Raw genomic sequence first — 21,583 nt, 5'->3', positions numbered from 1 at the left:
AAGGATGCTCACGACTGGGAGTTAAATATCCGAGGGTATCAAACTATTTGGAAGGACAGAGTGGATGGCAAGGGAGATGGTGTAGCTCTGTTATTTAAGGATGACATCCGGGCAATAGTAAGGGATAACATCGGTGCTATGGAGGATAAGGTTGAATCCATTTGGGGAGGAAATCAGGAATAGTAAGGCAAAAATGTCACTGATAGGAGTAGTCTATAGGCCACCAAATAGTAACATTTTGGTGGGGCAGGCAATAAACAAAGAAATGACTCATGCGTGTAGAAATGGTACAGCAGTTATCATGGGGGATTTTAATCTACATGTCAATTGGTTTAACCGGGTCGGACAAGGAAGCCTTGAGGAGGAGTTTATAGAATGTATCAAAGATAGTTTCCTAGAACAGTATGTAATGGAACCTATGAGGGAACAAGCAGTCCTAGAACTGGCCCTGTGTAATGAGACAGGATTAATTAATAATCTCATAGTTAGGGATCCTCTCGGAAGGAGCGATCAAAATATGATAGAATTTAACATACAGATGGAGGGTGAGAAGGTAAAATCAAACACTAGTGTTTTGTCCTTAAACAAAGGAGATTACAGTGGGATGAGAGAAGAACTAGCTAAGGTAGACTGGGAGCAAATACTTTATGGTGAAGCAGTTGAGGAACAGTGGAGAACCTTCCAAGCAATTTTTCACAGTGCTCAGCAAAGGTTTATACCAACAAAAAGGAAAGACGGTAGAAAGAGGGAAAATCGACCGTGGATATCTAAGGAAATAAGGGAGAGTATCAAATCGAAGGAAAAAGCATACAAAGTTGCAAAGATTAGTGGGAGAAGAGAGGACTGGGAAATCTTTAGGGGGCAACAGAAAGCTACTAAAAAAGCTATAAAGAAGAGTAAAATAGATTATGAGAGTAAACTTGCTCAGAACATAAAAACAGATAGTAAAAGTTTCTACAAATATATAAAACAAAAAAGAGTGGCTAAGGTAAATATTGGTCCTTTAGAGGATGAGAAGGGAGATTTAATAATGGGAGATGAGGAAATGGCTGAGGAACTGAACAGGTTTTTTGGATCGGTCTTCACAGTGGAAGACACAAATAACATACCAGTGACTGATAGAAATGAGGCTATGACAGGTGAGGACCTTGAGATGATTGTTATCACTAAGGAGGTAATGATGGGCAAGCTAATGGGGCTAAAGGTAGACAAGTCCCTGGCCCTGATGGAATGCATCCCAGAGTGCTAAAAGAGATGGCTAGGGAAATTGCAAATGCGCTAGTAATAATTTACCAAAATTCACTAGACTCTAGGGTGGTCCCGATGGATTGGAAATTGGCAAATGTGACACCACTGTTTAAAAAAGGAGGTAGGCGGGCAGCACGGTGGCCTAGTGGTAAGTCAGCTGCCTCACGGCGCTGAGGTCCCAGGTTCGAATCCCGGCTCTGGGTCACTGTCCGTGTGGAGTTTGCACATTCTCCCCGTGTCTGCGTGGGTTTCGCCCCCACAACCCAAAAAAATGTGCAGAGTAGGTGGATTAGCTACGCTAAATTGCCCCTTAATTGGAAAAAATAATTGGGTAATCTAAATTTATTTTTAAAAAAAGGAGGTAGGCAGAAAGCAGGTAATTATAAACCAGTGAGCTTAACTTCAGTAGTAGGGAAGATGCTGGAATCTAAAATCAAGGAAGAAATAGCGAGGCATCTGGATGGAAATTGTCCCATTGGGCAGACGCAGCATGGGTTCATAAAGGGCAGGTCGTGCCTAACTAATTTAGTGGAATTTTTTGAGGACATTACCAGTGCGGTAGATAACGGGGAGCCAATGGATGTGGTATATCTGGATTTCCAGAAAGCCTTTGACAAGGTGCCACACAAAAGGTTGCTGCATAAGATAAAGATGCGTGGTATTAAGGGTAAAGTAGTAGCATGGATAGAGGATTGGTTAATTAACAGAAAGCAAAGAGTGGGGATTAATGGGTGTTTCTCTGGTTGGCAATCAGTGGTTAGTGGTGTCCCACAGGGATCAGTTTTGGGCCCACAATTGTTCACAATTTGCATAGATGACTTGGAGTTGGGGACCAAGTGCAATGTGTCCAAGTTTGCAGATGACACTAAGATGAGTGGTAAAGCAAAAAGTGCAGAGGATACTGGAAGTCTGCAGAGGGATTTAGATAGGTTAAGTGGATGGGCTAGGGTCTGGCAGATGGAACACAATGTTGACAAATGTGAGGTAATCCATTTTGGTAGGAATAACAGCAAAAGGGATTATTATTTATATGGCAAAATATTAAAACATGCTGCTGTGCTGAGAGACCTGGGTGTGCTAGTGCATGAGTCACAAAAAGTTGGTTTACAGGTCCAAAAGGTGATTAAGAAGGCAAATGGAGTTTCGTCCTTCATTGCTAGAGGGATGGAGTTGAAGACTAGGGAGGTTATGCTGCAATTGTATAAGGTGTTAGTGAGGCCACATTTGGAGTATTGTGTTCAGTTTTGGTCTCCTTACCTGAGAAAGGACATTCTGGCGCTGGAGGGTGTGCAGAGGAGATTCACTAGGTTGGATTACAAGGAGAGGTTGAGTAGACTGGGACTGTACTCGTTGGAATTTAGAAGGATGAGGGGGGGATCGTATAGAAACATATAAAACTATGAAGGGAATAGATAGGATAGATGTGGGAAGGTTGTTTCCACTGGCGGGTGAAAGCAGAACTAGGGGGCATAGCCTCAAAATAAGGGGAAGTAGATTTCGGACTGAGTTTCGGAGGAACTTCTTCACCCAAAGGGTTGTGAATCTATGGAATTCCTTGCCCAGTGAAGCAGTTGAGGGTCCTTCATTAAATGTTTTTAAGATAAAGATAGATAGTTTTTTGAAGAATAAAGGGATTAAGGGTTATGATGTTCGGGCCGGAAAGTGGAGCTGAGTCCACAAAAGATCAGCCATGATCTCATTGAATGGCGGAGCAGGTTCGAGGGGCCAGATGGCCTACTCCTGCTCCTAATTCTTATGTTCTTATGTAAGTCGTCATCAGCCTCTATCGTGTGGACAAGACCTGTGTGATGACTACGGCAATAGTGTTTTTGAAAAATCCTGGTTTGCAAGTCAGCTAGGCTTTTGGTGAGCCAGTTAAACATGTAATTAAAACATCATACAAGTTTGGGTTAATGGATTTTTGCTTATATTAAGAGGGTTCCTTCCAGAGTAGTTAATTAGAGATATTGTGGTCAGTTTAGTGAGATGCTGTAATTAATGGAAGGAGTCAGGGATTGAAGCAGTCAGTGGTGAGGTTCTGTTTTAGTCTGTGGCTGGAAGGCAAACTAAGGGGTTTCAGATGAAATACAGACAGAGATTCTGCATTGTTCTGAAAGTGCTCAGCTCTATCTTTTCAAACAATCTCAAAAGACATCTCTGACAAGCAAATATTCCTGAGGGCTAATTATTTTGGGATCAGAGATGGTTTTGTTGTTTGAGTGGAAATAAAGATAGCAGTTAAGGGTTGATAATAATACTAATCTTTATTGTCACAACTAGGCTTACATTAACGCAGGAATGAAGTTACTGTGAAAAGCCCCTAGTCGCCATATTCCAGCCCCTGTTCGGGTTCACTGAGGGAGAATTCAGAATGTCCAAAGTACCTAACAGCACATCTTTCGGGACTTGTGGGAGGAAACTGGAGCACCCGGAGGAAACCCACGCAGGCACAGGGAGAATGTGCAGACTCCACACAGACAGTGACCCAAGCCGGGAATTGAACCTGGGACCCTGGTTCTGTGAATCAACAGTGCTAACCACTGTGCTATGTGCCGCCCAATGTGCTATTGTGTCACTGTCTTGATTAGCAATCTTTAAGGGGCAATGGTAAGCTACTTTCTTGTGTAATGTTAAATAAATTTTAATGTTAAAGATATTTTAATACTGTGTTAATAATAAAGTTTGTTTTAATACACCATATCCCTATTTGGCATGAAATCACTCCTGGAGTGAGGCATCCTTTCCTCAAAGTCTTACGAAATGAAAATAAAATGTTGGAGTTTTTGTCTAGTATCCCAGCCACTGTTGGGGTCTAGTCTGGGATCGTAATAGATAGTATAAGCCAAATGGATACAAGTTGGTCATGACATCAGGGGAACTCATCTAACATTTTGACAGTGTCATGGCGTCTATTCCATCTAGATGATCAAACAAACGAAACCTCAATTTAGCAGATTATCTGAGGTAACATTTTTAAAAATGCTGTACTCCTTTAGTCCTACTCTCAGCCTAAAGTGCTCAATACCTGGAGTGGGGTTTGAACCTTTGGTTTTCTGCCGGACGTGCTGTTAGGTAATTTTCACATTCTGAACTCTCCCTCTGTGTACCCGAGCAGGCACCGGAATGTGGTGACTAGGGGCTTTTGACAGTAACTTCATTGCAGTGTGAATGTAAGCCTACTTGTGACAATAAAGATTATTATTAAGTTTTGATTTGATATGATTTATTATTGACATCCATCATCATGAAGTTCTTTGAAAGGTTAGTCATGGCACGAATCAACTCCAGCCTCCCGTATTGCCTTGAACCACTAAAGTTCGCCTGCCGCTGCAACAGGTCCACAGCAGACGCCATCTCCATGGCCCTGCACTCAACCCTGGAACACATAGATAACAAAGACACCTATGTCAGACTCCAATTTATCAACTACAGCTCAGCCTTCACCACCATCATTCCTACGAAACACATCTTCAAACTCCGTGGCCTTGGCCTCGGCTCCTTCCTCTGTGACTGGTTCTTGAACTTTCTAACCCACAGACCACAATCAGTAAAGATAGGCAACAACATCTCCTCCAGGATCATCCTCAACACCGGTGCCCCATAGGGCTGTGTCCTCAGCCCCCTACTATACTGCTTATACACCTATGACTGTGTGGCCAAATTCCCCATCAACTCTATTTTCAAATTTGCTGATGACACCACCGTAGTGGGTCGGATTTCAAACACTGACAAGAGAGAATACAGGAATGAGATAGAGAATCTGGTGAATTGGTGCAATGACAATAATCTCTCCCTCAATGTCAACAAAACAAAGGAGATCGTCATCGACGTCAGGAAGTGTAGTGGAGAACATGCCCCTGTCTACATCAATGGGAACAAAGTAGAAAGGGTTGAGAGCTTCAAGTGTTTAGGTGCACAGATCACCAACAACCTGTCCTGGTCCCCCCATGACGACCCCATAGTTAAGAAAGCCCACCAAAGACTAAGGAAATTTGACATGTCAGCTACGACTCTCACCAACCTCTACAAATGCACCTTAGAAAGCATTCTTTCTGGTTGTATCACAGCTTGATATGGATCCTGCTCTGCCTAAGACTGCAGGAAACTACAAAAGGTCTTGAATGTAGCTCAATCCATCATGCAAACCAGCCTCCCATCCATTGACTCGACCGATAATTCCTGCTGCCTTGGAAAGGCAGCCAGCATAATTAAGGACCCCACGCACCCCGGACATAGTCTCTTCCATCTTCTTCCGTCAGGAAAAAGCTACCAAAGTTTGAGGTCACGTACCAACTGACTCAAGAACAGCTTCTTCTCTGCTGCCATCAGACTTTTGAATGGACCTACCTCGTGTTCAGTTGATCTTTTCTCTACACCTTGCTTTAACTGTAACATTATATTCTGGAATCTCTCCTTCCTTCCCTCTGTATCGTATGCATTGTTTGTACAGCATGCAAGAAACAATACTTTTCACTGTATACTAATACATGTGACAATAGTAAATCAAATCAAAAGACTACCTAAGAACAAATAAAGATGCAAAATGGAAGGCAGCATGGTGGCTCAGTGTTTAGCACTGGGACTGCGGCGCTGACGACCCGGGTTCGAATCCTGGGTCACTGTCCATGTGGAGTTTGCACATTTTCCCCCTGTCTGTGAGGGTTTCACCCCTACAACCCAAAGATGTGCAGGTTAGGTAGATTGGCCACGCTAGAATTGCCCCTTAATTGGAAAAAAAACATAATTGGGTACTCTAAAAAAAAAAATTTTTTTTAAAGAAAAGAAGATGCAAAATGGGCAACAATGAAATGTGCCATATAAATTAACGATGTGCAGTGGTAAAAATTCCACTTGTGTCACGAGTACCCCAAGGGAAGGTTCTTGTCATGAAGAAGAAGTATTGGAAGAATATGAGGTCATTGCTCAGAGTTGAGAGAACTAAACTGAATTGCTTTATACCAATGAGACCCCATATTCTCATTTCCAAAAGACAGAAAGCAGGGAGTAGATTGCGGTTATGTTTGCATCCTTTCCCGGTCAGCAAATAATTGTTTGCTATCAAGATTGTACTATAAGGTGGAGCTTGTATAGAATCTACAGCATGGAGACTGGCCCTTCAGCCCAAACTGGTCCATGTCAACCAAAAAGCCCATCTAAGCTAACCCCATTTGCCTGCAATAGAATCAGATATAGATTATGGTTTATCTCTGAGCACACTCAAATTGGACGAAACCTAATTAAGCCACCATGAAATTGTGAAGGTTTTGGCTGGTACCACAAAGGAGGCACGAACGAATTGGTGTTCCACAGTGGTGGAGGCAGCCCGCCGTTTGCGGGATCTTCTGGTCCCGCTGCTGTTCATGGGATTTCCCATTAAATCCACCCCCTTGCCACTGGGAAACTCCGGGGTGGGGTTCGCCATTGACAGACTAGGGGTGGGCAGCACAGTAGTTAGCACTGCTGCGTCACAGCGCCAGGGGCCCGGGTTCAACTCCTGCCTCAGGTCACTGTCTGTGTAGAGTCTGCACGTTCTCCCTGTGTCTGCGTGGATTTCCTCCGGGTGCTCCAGTTTCCTCCCACAGTCCAAAGATGTGCAGGTTAGGTGGATTGGCCACGCTAACTTACCCCTTAGTGTCCAAAAGGTTAGGTGAGGTTAATGGGTTATGGTGATAAGGTGGGAGGGGGTGGATTAAGAATCCAGCAAAGGAGGACCTAGAAATTGATTTAGTGGGGAAAAATAGAGTATGAGAGTGAACTTACAACAAGTATAAAAGTGGACTGTAAAAGCTTCTATCATTAATGAAAAAGAAACATATCAGTGAAGGCAAATGTAGGACCCTTACAGTCCAAAATAGGAGAATTAATAAATGGCAAACAATGAAATGGCAGAGCAATTCTGTCTTCACATAAAAAGCGACTGACTTCACAGGAATGCTAGGAAATCAAGGGTGTAGTGAGAAGGAAGATTTGAAGAAAATTGGTAAACACAATAGTGCTGGAGAAATTAATGAGACTGAAAGCAGATAAACCTCCAGAGTCTGATAATCTACATCCCAGGGTACTAAATAGTGGATGCATTGGTTGTCATCTTTCAAAGTTCTATAGATTTTTGAACAGTTCCAGCAGATTAGAGGGTGAAAAATGTGACTTCACTATTTCCAAAAAAGCAGGCCTTGTTGAGACCACATGTGAAGTATTGTGTGCAGTTTTGGTCTCCTTACCCGAGAACGGATGTACTTGTCATTGAAGATGTGCAGAGAATGTTCACCAGACTGATTCCTGGGATGGCAGGATTGTCATGGGAGAGGAGAGATTGAGTCGGCCAGGCCTATATTCACAGGAGTTTAGAAGAATGAGTTTCGAACCTCATGAAACATATGAGGTTCTGACAGGGTTGGACAGTCTGGATGCGGGCATGATGTTTCCTCTGGCTGAGGGTGGAGTGGGAGGGTCACAGTCTCAGGATACGGGGTGGGCTATGCCTTCAGTCACTGAATATATTTAAGAAAGAAATAGGTTTCTAGACATTAAAGTTGCCCAAGGATATGGGGGAGAGCAGGAATATGGTGTTGAGATGCACAATCTACCTTGATGGCGGGTTAGGCTTCAAGGGCCAAATGGCCTACTCCTGCTCCTATTTTCAATGTATCATTCAGGCTGGCAGTAAGGCCACCCTGCTGACTTTATTTGGCTGATACAAGAATGAATCTTCAGGGAACTCTTGATAGAGATGCTTTACCTCCAATTGTATATATAAAGGGAACAAAATGACCATACCACTGAGCTGGACAAAGGCGAGAAAGCAATGGAGGAGAATGATGTGGTCAACTGTGTCAAGAAATCAGGGAGGATGAGGAAGGTTACTGCATCAAGATCATCGCAGTTAGAATGACATTTGGGACTTTGATGAGACAACCTCTTTGCTGTGGGAGGCCATACACCTTATTGGGGCTGAGGTTCAAACAGGGCGATGCAGGGCAGAGTTTCTGAGAGGAGAAAATGTGGCTAAGGACCTTGGGCCAGAGGAGTTGGAATTCACAACCACCTTTAAGGATATCCATTTCAAATTTCTTTTCTCCTGTGAATTTAATTTACGATTCTCTTTCGTAAATTAGAGACAGATATGGTATCGTGCTGGGAAGATTGACAAAAGCTTGATGTAACCGATGCCTGAAGATTGGCTAATCAATGAACAGTGACTGTATGCTTTACCCCCACAAAATGTATTTTTCCAATCACAGATTCTCATTGTAAGAATAACCTTGGCTCTGTTCCTGCTAGCGAACCTACTTCCATGCAGACCGATGCACTCTGTCAACGCTTATTACAATGTAATAACAATGATCACAGTTAGGAGATGTCCTTTGTGTTTCTGAAGCTGTGTTTCATCAAATATATCCTGACCCATCTGTACATCATTCTTGTTATGCGGTAATCAATAGCTGCTAGTGAACATGCTCCATAACAATCTTCATCATAAACCTCAGAGAAGCGTACATGGTCTGGCAACAGCTATGAAGCGGATATTTGCAGGATTATTCTTCTAGAGAGCGAATCTGTTAAAAACAATATCACAAGGAAGGTAAATATTCATATTCTATGTCCACAAACATTTTTTTTAGTGTGAGCCCTTTGATATTTTTAACAAAGAAACCGGCCTTGATATTTCCAGTACCTTAAATGCCAATTATAATGAATCATTATGACAACCGGATCTGGCTATGCTCGAGCTTTTTACATGCTGCTATATACTGACAGTTTTAAGATTATTTAGAAAATCATTTGTCTGCTTAAGATATCAGTTCAGTTTTACAGTCTTGGTGTGAGATGGGTGTATTAGAGCCCACTGTTAAAGGCTAATGGTTCCTTTATCTGTCGATCTACGATCAGTGACAGTGTAAAATTGAATCAAAAGCTGCATTGAAGTATCAGAAATATTCTGTTCATTACATTATTTGACTTCCCATCCTCAAACTTTTCATTACTCATCATTTTTCAGATGATTTTATTGCACTGAACTCCAGTAAGATGGTCCTTCCTCGTGAATATTACTGTATGCGTTGACATACATCGTTTCCGCACTGATAATGATGCAAACAATTCTGTTACATTGCAGAAGCACACGTGGATCTTATGTAGATTCTGATGAGTTGGCGGTCCATGAATGATAATATAATGACCATGTGACATTTCAGATATTGCACTGTTGCTTGAGAATTTTGATATGGGGGGGGGGGCGGGGGGTTGGTTTTGCCATTTGTTTCCATCAGTTTCATACTCAGACTCTGGTACAATCTGGACATCATTGGTGGATTTGCGTAAAACATCAAGAATATTAAACTTCATAGGTGAGCTACACACAAAATCTCTTCTCTTCAGCTTTTCCCCAATCTGTTGTGCCAGTTCAAGGTTCAATTCACTCAAACCACAAGACTCAGTTACAAAACAGGATTTGTCCCTGAAATTGTCTGTTGAAATTGCAAACCATTGCTTATTATTCTGCTCAGGAAGGCTCTTCAAATTAAACTGATGTTCTTAATAGAATAGAATGGTAGAATTATTTTTAAAATTCTAATTTGGTAAGAAACTGACAAGTTAATAGCAATAAAATTATGAACTGGTTCAGTACAATGTTTAATTCAAAAGTCATTTTAAATCAGTTTACTCGGAATGGGCACCCTTTCTTTTGGATGACAAGCCCATTTTCAATCATATTACCATATGTTGACCACATTACCACTTTTAAATACATAAGGAATACATTTTAGTGGAACGAAAATGCAAAAAGTTATTATTTTCTATTATGCTGACTGATTATACAAATAGTTTTTGGTGGAAACCTGAGGGAGAACGTGTCAGCACAACTTTGTGTGCAATTTCATGCAACCTTTTGTAACCTTGAATGGTTACAATTGAAGATTGTGCTCAGCGCCAGTGCAAGTTAGTGGTAGGCACCAGTCATCCAAACATCACAAAAGTTATAGTTTATATAGAAGATAGCAGTTATTAAATTATTGAAAATTTTGTTTTTAAAAATTCATTCAAGGGTGGATATTGGCGAGGGAAGCATTTTTGCCCTTTCTTAATTACCCTTGAGAAGATGGTGGTGAGTTACCTTCTTGAACTTCTGCAGTCCACTTGCAGGAGTAAAGAAATTAGCTCAAAAGTGGCCGTGTGTTGTACCAGTTTTCGTATAAAATGGAATTGTGAAACGTTGTTCAACTGCTTCTACTCAAGCCCTTCTATTTTTCATAAGACCATAAGACATAGTAGAAGAATTAGGTCACTCGGCCCATCACGTCTACTCCGCCATTCAATCATGGTTGATGTTTCTTCTCTCCATAACCCCGATCCTCTTATTAATCAAGAACCTATCTATCTCAGCCTTAAAGGCACTCAGTAATTTGGACTCCACAGCCTTCTGTGGCAAAGAGTTCCACAGATTCACCACACTCTGGATGAAGAAATTCCTCCTCATCTCAGTTTTAAAGGATCGTCCCTTCAGTCTGAGGCTGTGCCCTCGGGTTCTAGTTCTTCCTCTAGTGGAAACATCCTCTTCATGTCCACTCTATCAAGGCCTCTCAGTATCCTTTTTTTTCTTTTTTAAATTTAGAGTACCCAATTACTTTTTTCCAATTAAGGGGCAATTTAGCGTGGCCAATCCACCTAGCCTGCACATCTTTGGGTTGTTGGGGTGAAACCCACGCAAACACGGGGAGAATGTGCAAACTCCACACGGACAGTGACCCAGGACCGGGATCGAACCTGGGACATCAGCGCCGTGAGGCAGCAGGGCTAACCCACTGCACCACCATGCTGCCCGGGCCTCTCAGTATCCTGTATGATTCAATCAGATCCCCCCTCAACATTCTAAACTCCAACGAGTACATGCTCAGAGTCCTCAACTGTTCGCCATATGATAAGCTCTTCATTCCGGGAATCATCCTTGTGAACCTCCTCTGGACTCTTTCCAAGGCCAGCACATCCTTCCTTAGAAAAGGGGCACCAAACTGCTCATCTACCTCATGTTCCTTGTTGACCTGCTCCAGGGCCCAAACTGCTCATCTACCTCATGTTCCTTGTTGACCTGCTCCAGGGCCCAAAACTGCTCATCTGCATCTTGTTCCTTGTTGACCTCCAAAACCAGTCAGTTTCCACCACATTGCCAGCTCTGCCTCACTTCCACATCACTTGATCCTTCCATTGTCAGATACTGGAATAAGCACAAATTTGCTAAATACTAAATACCAGAAAGACCAAAATTATTAGGTTTACCAGACTGATTCCAGGGATGGCGGGACTGTCATATGAGGAGAGATTGAATAGGTTGGGATCGTTCTCACTGGAGTTCAGAAGAATGAGGGGGATCTCATAGCGACTTATACAATTCTAACAGGATTAGACAGGGTAGATGCAGGGAAGATGTTACCAATGATCGGTATGTCCAGAACCAAGGGTCACAGTCTGAGGATTCAGGGTAAACCATTTTGGACAGAGATAAGGAGGCGTTTCTTCATCTAAAGAGTGGTGAGCCTGGGGAATTCATTACCACAGGAAGTATTTGGCGCTAAAACATTGAATATATTCAAGAGGAGACTAGATATAGCACTTGGGGAGAATGGGATCAAAGGCTATGGGGAGAAAGTAGGATTAGGCTATTGAGTTGGATGATCAGGCATAATAGTGATAAATGGCGGAGCATGCTGGAAGGGTCAAATGGTCTCCTCCTCCTCCTATCTTCTATGTATCTATTATCTTCAGCCTCAAACTGAATTCCCTCATCAATGAATCTATTTCTCTCCCTGGCAACTGTCTGAGCCTGAACTAGACTGAACACCACTTGGTGTCATATTTAACCCTGAGGTTAGCTTCTTCATTCATGGAATGTGGGCGTCGCTATTTATTGCCCATCCCTAATCACTTGAAACGACTGGCTTTTCAGAGGCGGTAACCTGTGGATCTAGAATCACGTGTTGGCCAGCCCAGGTAAGGGTGGCAGATTTCCACCGCTAAAGGATTTTTACAACAATCGGCGAACATTGTCGTTATTATACTTTTATTTTATTCCGGATTTTTATTGAATTTACTTCACCATTTGCCATAGTGGGATTCGAACCCAGATCTTTGCCCGGAATCTTTGGATTACTAATCAAAATGACAATACCACTGTGCCATCGCCTCCCCATAATAACCACACATCCACACCTTCGCTAAGACCACATTTTTGCAGCTCCATAACGTCATTTGTCTCCAACCTGCCTCAGCTCATCGACAGTTGACAGCCTCGTTCATGCTTCTGTTACTTGTAGGCTTGGCAATTCCGATATTCTCCTGGCTGACCTTCCATGTTCATCAACTTAAAATCATGTAAAACCCTAACCCCTGTGTCTTAACCCATATCAAGCCCTGTTCACCCATCACTCCTGAGCTTTGGACCAACATTGGCTCCTGTTGAAGCAATAAACAGCTCGCTTTTAAAATTCTCACTCTTGTTTTCAAATATCTTCACCCTTCCCTCTGTCTGTAATCTCCTCCATTCTTTCAACCCTCTGAGGTCCTGCTCTTCTGAAATTCTGGCCTTTGGACCACCCCCAATTTTAACCACCTCACCACGGCAACAGTGCCTTCAGCCGCCAAGGTCTGAACTCTGGAATTCTATCCCTAAACCTCTCCACTCTCTCTCTTCTTTTAAGACATTCTTTAAACCTATCTCTTTCATCTGCCCAGTCATATATTTTTTGTGGCTCACTGGGACAACACTGAGGCACCAGATGAATGCAAGTTGTTGTTGTTTTCTGCAGTGTTTTATTTCTCGGGGGAAAGCCACAGGTAGCATAAACCTTAATTGTTACTCCATCATTCAATAAGAAGGTGATGTCAACCATTTAAAAAAAATTGTGTATGGCATCATCGGTGGGTGGTTGGGGGGGGGGGGGGGGGGCGGAAGAGACCACAAGAGTCAACTGAAGAAGTGGTTCACAGCAGACCTGGTATCGCAAATATGGTAGAATCCTATTCCATGTATGATGAATATGCCATTTGAGTCATCAGTATGGTATAAGACTCACGACATGTTTTCAAAATCAAAGGGCCTCTTTGATAGAACCCATGTGAATCTCAGGCCCCTGCGTATTAACGGAAAAGCATTTCAATTTTAAATGTGCACTTGTTCATCACATGAACTCCAAACTACAGGTCAATGTTCCTTTCTGCCAATGCAATCATTTAACGGCAGCTTGCAAAGCTGGGAAAAGAGGACAGATGTTTACTATGGTAGATTTGGAACTTGGAACACAGAATCCCTATGTGCAGTGGGAGTCCATTAGGCCCATCGAGCCTGCACCAACCTTCCGAAAGAGCTGCCCACCGTAGCCCACTTCCCAGCCCTATCACGGATACCCCACCCAACCTGCATTGACGGACAAGCGACTCTCTGCAAGCTCTTGCCCGCAGATCCTTGTCCTACACCTTTTATAACCGTCATTACCGTACGTTCTAAAATTATTAATTATTATAACATGTTCTATGTTTTCATGTATGGAATGATCTGTGAGTTGAACAATACTTTTCACTTTACCTCGGTACATGCAACGATAAATCAAATCAAATCAATTTAGCACGGCCAATCCACCTAACCTGTACATCTTTGGACTGTAACCCACGCAGATACGGGCTGAACATGCAAACTCGTCGTATATCCCATGTAGTCCCTGGTAAAAGAATTAAAGTGATGCCAGCCTAGTTAGGTTCTCATCCAGTTTCTTTTTGAATACGTGTAGTAATTCTATGCTCACTGCATGACGTGATAATTTGTTGCAAACCCTCTGTGAAAAGAAAGGTTTGTTGACATCTAACCTAGCACTGTGTCTACATTATTCATTCATATCTTTGATCCTCCCTCAGATATTTATCAGAAACCCCCATAACACAGATCAAATCTAATCCTTTCATTATTTAAAAAAAAATCAAACCTTTTCAAAGTATCAGCTAAAAGTTTTGTTTTAGTATCTGATCATCTTGTTAATAAATTGTAGAACTCTATTTGCTTTTGCCTTCTCAAATAATCCTTGCTCTGAACTATACTTTAACATCTAGGTCTTTCTTTGGTTCAACGGCCTTAAGTCCACAACCCTGTGTGGTGTACACATATTTGTCATTAGCCCCACTCATCTGCATAACATTGCATTTATCTCTACTAAAACATATCTCTCAGATACAAGCCCATTCCCCCACTGAAATGTTTACAATTATCCAAGGTTCCAATATATGGACATTTTTTAATATCATCTGCAAGCTTGCAAATAATTCCCCCGATACCTTGATACAGATTATTGATAAATACTGTCTTATGATCCCAGTCTATGTTACTACTTGTCAGGAAGGTCCGGGTTGGCACCGCCTGGCATGGGCACTGCCAGGGCCCCAGGATGGCAGTGCCAAGTTGCCCGGGTGCCAGGGATCGGACACAGGTATGCCTTGTCCTTAAGAGAGGCTCAAGGACCCTGTAAGTGGTATGTTTCATGCAGTGGGGGGGGGGGGGGGGGGGGGGGGGGATCCAAGACCACGGTGGGGTGGTTGAGGGGGGTCAAAAGATCAGAGCCACATTTAAAAATGGCCCCCTCAATCCACGAACACTGAGCTGAGCTCGACAATACAGGAAATAATGTAGGTGAGGCCTCAGCGGGCCGTTCCTTGCTGAGGCCTAAAAAGCCGGCAAACTACCGTTAAAAGTCAGTACCTCTCTCGCCGCTGTAGGCACCGAGAAACACCCCGCTAAACCCACCCAAAATGGGACTGTTTCTGTCCCATGAAATCGCGTCCATTCCCTCTCTCACTGGCTGAACTGAGAGAGCTGTTCTCTCTCTAGCTTCCCCGTTCCCTCTGCTATTAATTCCGCTTAAACTAAACTCAAAAAAACCTCCCTTCTCTTCAGGCTGCTAAGCAACAGCTCATTCTTTCTTCAATGCTCTTATTTACTTTTCACACCGTAAACTCACACAGAAACACTAATTAAACTCGCTTAAATCTATGCCTTATTTCTAAAATACAACAATACAAGAACAGATCACTTAAAACTACATCTGGTTCCTGACAAATATGAAGATCAATATCCCTGATATAGATCCATGTAGGATCCTCCTAGTAACATGGCAGAACTAATCTAATTCCTTATCCAACCCAAAATAACACGAGTATTCCCAATAGAATGAATTTTTTCAAATAGCCTATTCTCTGGTCTTCTGTAGTTCTTTTTCAAAAGACTTTTAAAAATTTAGGTACAAAGTACCTGGGTTAGATACACTCACCAGCCCATCAACTCCATCAGAACATGCAACCAGGTTAGTGGGGCATGACCATCTTTTCCAAAAGTCGTTTGAGAAGTTCGAACAAAATATTTCTACGTCTAGGTTGTCATGCAAAGTAACTCTAATGATTCCTTCAAGCAATTTGCCTTCATCCAAAGTCAAACAAAGAGGCTTGTAATTTTCTGGACGGCAAGGCAGCATAGTGGTTAGTACTGCTGCCTTACTGCTCCAGGGTCCCAGGTTCAATTCCGGCCTCGGGTTACTGTCTGTGTGGAGTTTGCACTTTCTCCCCGTGTCTGCATGGGTTTCCTTCAGATGCTCTGGTTTCCTCCCACTGTCCAAAGAACTACAGGTTAGATGGATTGGCCATGCTAAATTGCTCTTCGTGTCGAAAAGGTTAGGTGGGGTTACTGGGTCGCGGGGCTATGATGGGTGTGTAGGTTTAAGTGGGGTGCTCTTTCCAAGGGCCGGTGCAGACACGAGGGGCTGAATGGCCTTCTTCTGCACCACAAATTCTATGATTCTGTGATCTATTTCCGTGGGAACAGCTCCAGGTCCCAAACAACAGCAAGCTGTTAAAATTTGATTTGATTTAGATTTATTGTCACGTGTACCGAGGTACTGTGAAAAGTATTGTTCTGCATTCAGTCCAGACAGATCATTCCACACATGAAAAAACAGAGAACATATGATAAATACACAATGTAACCTACATAGACATAGACATTGGGTGAAGAAATATTGCAAGGGGTTTGCTGAGTTCAACTTGAGCATCTTGGGTGAATGCAGACGTGATATTTAACTGCTGTACAATCCAGTCAAAGTGAGCGGGATCATCACTGAATGCTACATATTTCACAATTTAGAAATATGAAGAGTGGAAGTATAACGGTCTGAGGAGGAGCAGAAGACTGCAATGCCTAGAAAGAGGAGGAGGTTGAACTAGAAGGAGCAGATGTGCAATAGATTGCATTAATAACCATTATTGCCAGTCAGTCACATCTCCTACCAGTGCTATACAAAGGATGGTGCAACATATCCAGTGTGAACCAGGTGCACAATCCTATTGCATTGAAAACACTCGACAGCAAGGTAACACAAGGCTAATATTTCAGCTCTATGATCCCTTATTAGACCAGGAAACTAACCTTAGCTTCTTGCTGCTTGACCTGCTGAATATTTCCAGAGTTTTCCACTTTCATTTTAGATTTCTAGCAACTGTAGTATTTTAATTTTTTGTTTTGTCTCTCATCAACTTGCATTGCCCTTAAATGCTGATTCAGAGCTTGTAATTTTCTGGTGACTTTATTCAACAATTAGTAAATTTTAAAATGCATCGGTATTTCTATAATATTATGTTTTCCAAATTCTAAGTCCATGCTTCATATTGGTGACTTGACATGAAATACTTGCCCTGATCATAAACTTATGAACGTTTTGAGCAACCTTTGCTGGCAGGTTTCCATTAATTACTGCATTTCTATTGTGATTGTAGTAGCCTTGAAATCTCATCTGAGTGATAGGCCATAACATACGCTACACCAATTAAATTGTTCTTATCTGGGCGGCACAGTAGCAACATAGAACATAGAAGATACAGTGCAGAAGGAGGCCATTCGGCCCATCAAGACTGCACCGACCCACTTAAGCCCTCACTTCCACCCTATCCCCGTAACCCAATAACCCCTCCTAACCCTTTTGGTCACTAAGGGCAATTTATCATGGCTAATCCACCTAACCTGCACATCTTTGGACTGTGGGAAACCGGAGTACCCGGAGACACAGGGAGAACTTGCAGACTCCGCACAGACAGTGACCCAGCGGGGAAATTGAATCTGGGACCCTGGCACTGTGAAACCACTGTGCCATCCATTTGTGCTACCGTGCAACCACTGTTCTTCACAGCGCCAGGGAACTGGGTTCGATTCCAGGCTTGGGTCACTGACTATGCGGAGTCTGCATGTTCTCCCCATGTCTGCATGGGTTTCCTCCGGGTGCTTCGGTTTCCTCCCGCAAGTCCCGAAAGACATGCTGTTAGGTGAATTGGGCATTCTGAATTCTCCCTCAGTGTACCTGAACAGACGTCGGAGTGTGGCAACTAGGGGCTGTTCACAGTAACTTCATTGCATTGTTAATGTAAGCCTACTTGTGACACTAATTAAGATTATTATTATTATTATATTAGTTCCTCTTTGTACTCTGGTATTTCTTCATTCCTTTCAAAGGCTCGGCTAGAATGGAAAGCTGGCTGCTTGAGATCAAGCTTGAGATCAAGCTGAAAACAGGTTTGTTTTCCTGTTTTGTGTGCTAGGTCACCCTGCCAGACTGTCCACTTCCACACTGTGATAGTATTTGTTGGCTCAATTCCTTCCTTGTGACTTAATTTTCACTGGAAAAATATATATTTTAGACTTTACTTTCATGTTTGAGGGATCCAGGGCTTTTAAAAAATCTGTGGACAGAGTTTTTCAATCTCTGGATGTTATATCAATTTTATAATATTCTTTATGAGTGACACAAGTAGGCTTCCGTTACACTGCAATTAAGTTACTGTGAAAAGCCCCGCGTCGCCACACTCCAGCGCCTGTTTGGGTACACTGGGGGAGAATTCAGAATGTCCAATTCACCAAACAAGCACGTCTTTCGGGACTTGTGGGAGGAAACCGGAGCCCCCGCAGGAACCCCACACAAACGTGGGGAAGACATGCAGGCTCCACAGACAGTGATCCAAGCCGGGAATCGAACCTGGCGCTGTGAACCACAGTGCTAACCACTGTGCTTGCGGTGCTTTGGGAACGTATTTGCAGACATGGGGCGAAATTCTCCGATATTCGTCGCAATGCCAGGGACCGGCGGGCAAAAACGGCGCTGATGACTTAGGCGTCGGGGCCCGCTAAACAGCGCGTATTCTCCGATCCCGAAAGGACCAGCAGCGGCATAACATTTTTCGTGTCGGTTTCAGAGAGAGAGAGATGGCAAACTGCGAGTGCAGGCGGGTTGGGGGGGGGGGGGGGGTGGGAAGAGAGAGTTATTCTCCGGCCATCCGGGCCGGAGAATAACGAAAGCTCATAAAACCGTGGCATCCCGGCGGCGCCAGCCATTCTCCCAGGCGGGCGGCGGGATTTGCGGAATGCTGATTTATGGCGGGTGGGAGAATTCAGGTAGTGGCGGGAGCGGGAATACTCGGCGGCCCCTGGTGATTCTCCAACCCTGCGTGGGGTCGGAGAATTTCGCCCACGCTGTGTAATCACGATGCACTCACCGATATCTTTAACGTTAACAGCGAAACTAAATCAATCTAAATAAAAGCTTTCAGTGACTACTTGACATGTTAAACCTGATGCTGTTATTTGTGCCAACATGGCTTATACCTCACATGTCCATGGCCTCACTGTGATAAATCAATGCAAATATGCAGCTGTTTTGTTGTGTGCTTTAAAAAATAGAGTGCAACCTTTCCCCTTACTGAACAAGGTTTACCTGCTGTGCATTGGAGCGCCGACTGTGGGAGGTTGTCAGCAGAGTGTTGCTGCGCCATTGACAGGATCAGTACTAATTGTAGCATCACGCGCCCCTCAGTGACTGCTCTCGCCTGCAAGAAGTTTCTCCTACTTCAACTTCACTTCGCGAGCGCAGCGCGATGTCCCGAATGCTGAGCTTTGATTTGCCAGATATTGAGGTAAGGGTGCTCGATAATCCATCAAGGGGTTTCGCTGCGACCTCAGATTGCAGTGTTTTTGCGGGTGTCGTTTACCACGGAGCAACGCCCCACTCTGTTCCCGAAAGTTTGGAAGGAACGAACCAGGCGGATGTTTTGGGTCCCACTCACGAATCTCCGATCAGAAGTGTCCTATTGACTTGTTAGGCGGAATTCTCCGACCTCCCCCATCGCCGGGGCCAGCGTAAATCCAGCCCCCGCCGAGCCTCCCACGGCGATTCTCCGGCCCACGATAGGGTATTTGGGGGGGTATGGGGTATTTTGGGGGGGGGTGTGGGGTATTTTGGGGGGGGTAATTTGGGGGGGCGCGCGGGGTATTGGGGGAGCGCGGGGTATTGGGGGGGCGCAGGGTATTTGGGGGGGTCCCGGGGTATTTGGGGGGGTCCCGGGGTATTTAGGGGGGGGGGCCAGGGTATTTGGGGGAGGGGGGGTGGGCCCCAGGGTATTTGGGGGGGAGATGGGCCCCGGGGTATTTGGGGGGCGTGTGGGGTATTTGGGGGGGGAGATGGGCCCCGGGGTATTTGGGGGGGGAGATGGGCCCCGGGGTATTTGGGGGGGGGGCGGGCACCGTGGTATTTGGGGGAGGCGTGAGCCCCGGGGTATTTGGGGGGGCGGGCCGAGCCTCCCACGGCGATTCTCCGGCCCACGATGGGCTGAAGTCCCACCGCTGTCAGGCCTCTCCCGCCGACGTGGTTTAAACCACCTCTGGTGGGGTGGGGGTGGGGCGCGGGCGGGGTAAATTTGGGGGGGGGGAGTGTGGGGTATTTGGGGGGGGTGTGGGGTATTTGGGGGGGGTGTGGGGTATTTGGGGGGCTGTGGGGTATTTGGGGGGTGTGGGGTATTTGGGGGGGGTGGGGTATTTGGGGGGGGTGTGGGGTATTTGGGGGGGTGGGGTATTTGGGGTGGGTATGGGGTATTTGGGGGGTGTGGGGTATTTGGGGGGGGTGTGGGGTATTTGGGGGGGGTGTGGGGTATTTTGGGGGGGGTGTGGGGTATTTTGGGGGGTGTGGGATATTTTGGGGAGGGTGTGTGGTATTTTGGGGGAGGTGTGGGGTATTTTGGGGGGGTGGGGTATTTTGGGGGGGTGTGGTATTTGGGGGGGGTATTTGGGGGGCGCGCGGGGTATTGGGGGCGCGTGGGGTATTTGGGGGGCGCGGGGTATTGGGGGGGCGCAGGGTATTTGGGGGGGGGTCCCGGGGTATTTGGGGGGTCCCGGGGTATTTAGGGGGGGTGGGCCCCAGGGTATTTGGGGGAGGGGGTGTGGGCCCCAGGGTATTTGGGGGGGAGATGGGCCCCGGGGTATTTGGGGGGGGCGGGCACCGGGGTATTTGGGGGTGGGGGGGCAGGCCCCGGGGTATTTGGGGGGGGGCGTGGGCCCCGGGGTATTTGGGGGGGCGGGCAGGGTCCCGGGGTATTTGGGGGGGGCGGGGCGGGCCCCGGGGTATTGGGGGGGGGGGGGTGGCAAAAGGCAAAACGGACGTTCTCTGCAACATCAGATGCCACTGGTCGTGTCGAAGCTGGCCCTATCTCCTCTGCTCCCTTCCACCTATGTGCTGCCATGTCCTGCAAGAGAGAATGCTGAATCTCTGGTTGTATTGCATCGTGTTTGGGTAAAGTGCTTCCCATAGTTCAATGGCTGTAAGTAGATGGAGGTAGTGGGAGGTGGGTGTGAGGCTAGAAGTACTGGAAAGCTTCGGAGGGTGAGGAGGGTTATATGACTGTTGGGCCTAATTCCCGAGTGTCAGGGAGTGCTGCTGGGGTGAGAAATTGGGTGATCCAGTGCTTCGAACATTGGCATTGTGGCAGGTAGGGGGGCGGGATTCTCCCCTATCCGGCGTGAGGGGGGTCCCGGCGTAGGGGAGTGGCGCCAACCACTCCGGGGTCGGGCCTCCCCAAAGGTGGGGAATTCTCCGCACCAGCTGCCGCTGATGTCACCAGCGGCGCATGCGCGATGTGGGTTTCTCTTTCGGTATGGCGGCCGCGGAAGAGAAAGAGTGCACCCAGGGCACTGGCCCGGAGTCTGAGCGGGGGGCCCCGATCGCGGGCCTGGCCACCGTGGGGGCAACCCCCCGGGGTCCGATCGCCCCCCCCCCCCGGGGTCCGATCACCCCCCCCCCCCCAGGATCCTGGGGGCCCGCTCGCGCCGCCGATCCCGCCACCACCAGAGGTGGTTCAAACCTCGGCGGCGGGAGAGGCCTCCCAGCGGCGGGACTTCGGCCCATCGCGGGCTGGAGAATCGCTGCAGGGGCCTCGCCGATCGGAGTGGCGTGATTCCCGCCGCCGCCACTTCCAGGGTGGCGGAGAATCTCTG

At 45.7% G+C, this 21,583-nt stretch overlaps 1 protein-coding gene across 1 annotated transcript in view; it reads left to right on the top strand.

Annotated features, from left to right (window-relative positions):
- Window positions 1-19,053: 19,053 nt before the first annotated feature.
- The window catches only part of LOC119964436 (dihydropyrimidine dehydrogenase [NADP(+)]-like), a 918,190-nt gene continuing 915,660 nt past the window's right edge, over window positions 19,054-21,583 (top strand). Inside the window, exon 1 of the mRNA XM_038793913.1 lies at window positions 19,054-19,233. Within this exon, the coding sequence (XP_038649841.1) occupies window positions 19,195-19,233 (39 nt within the window). The 5' untranslated portion in view covers window positions 19,054-19,194. The remainder of the gene's footprint in view (window positions 19,234-21,583) is intronic.

This window comes from Scyliorhinus canicula, chromosome 4 (assembly GCF_902713615.1).
Source record: "Scyliorhinus canicula chromosome 4, sScyCan1.1, whole genome shotgun sequence".
Taxonomy (NCBI): Eukaryota; Metazoa; Chordata; class Chondrichthyes; order Carcharhiniformes; family Scyliorhinidae; genus Scyliorhinus; species Scyliorhinus canicula.
This window is presented reverse-complemented; position numbering and strand designations above follow the sequence as displayed.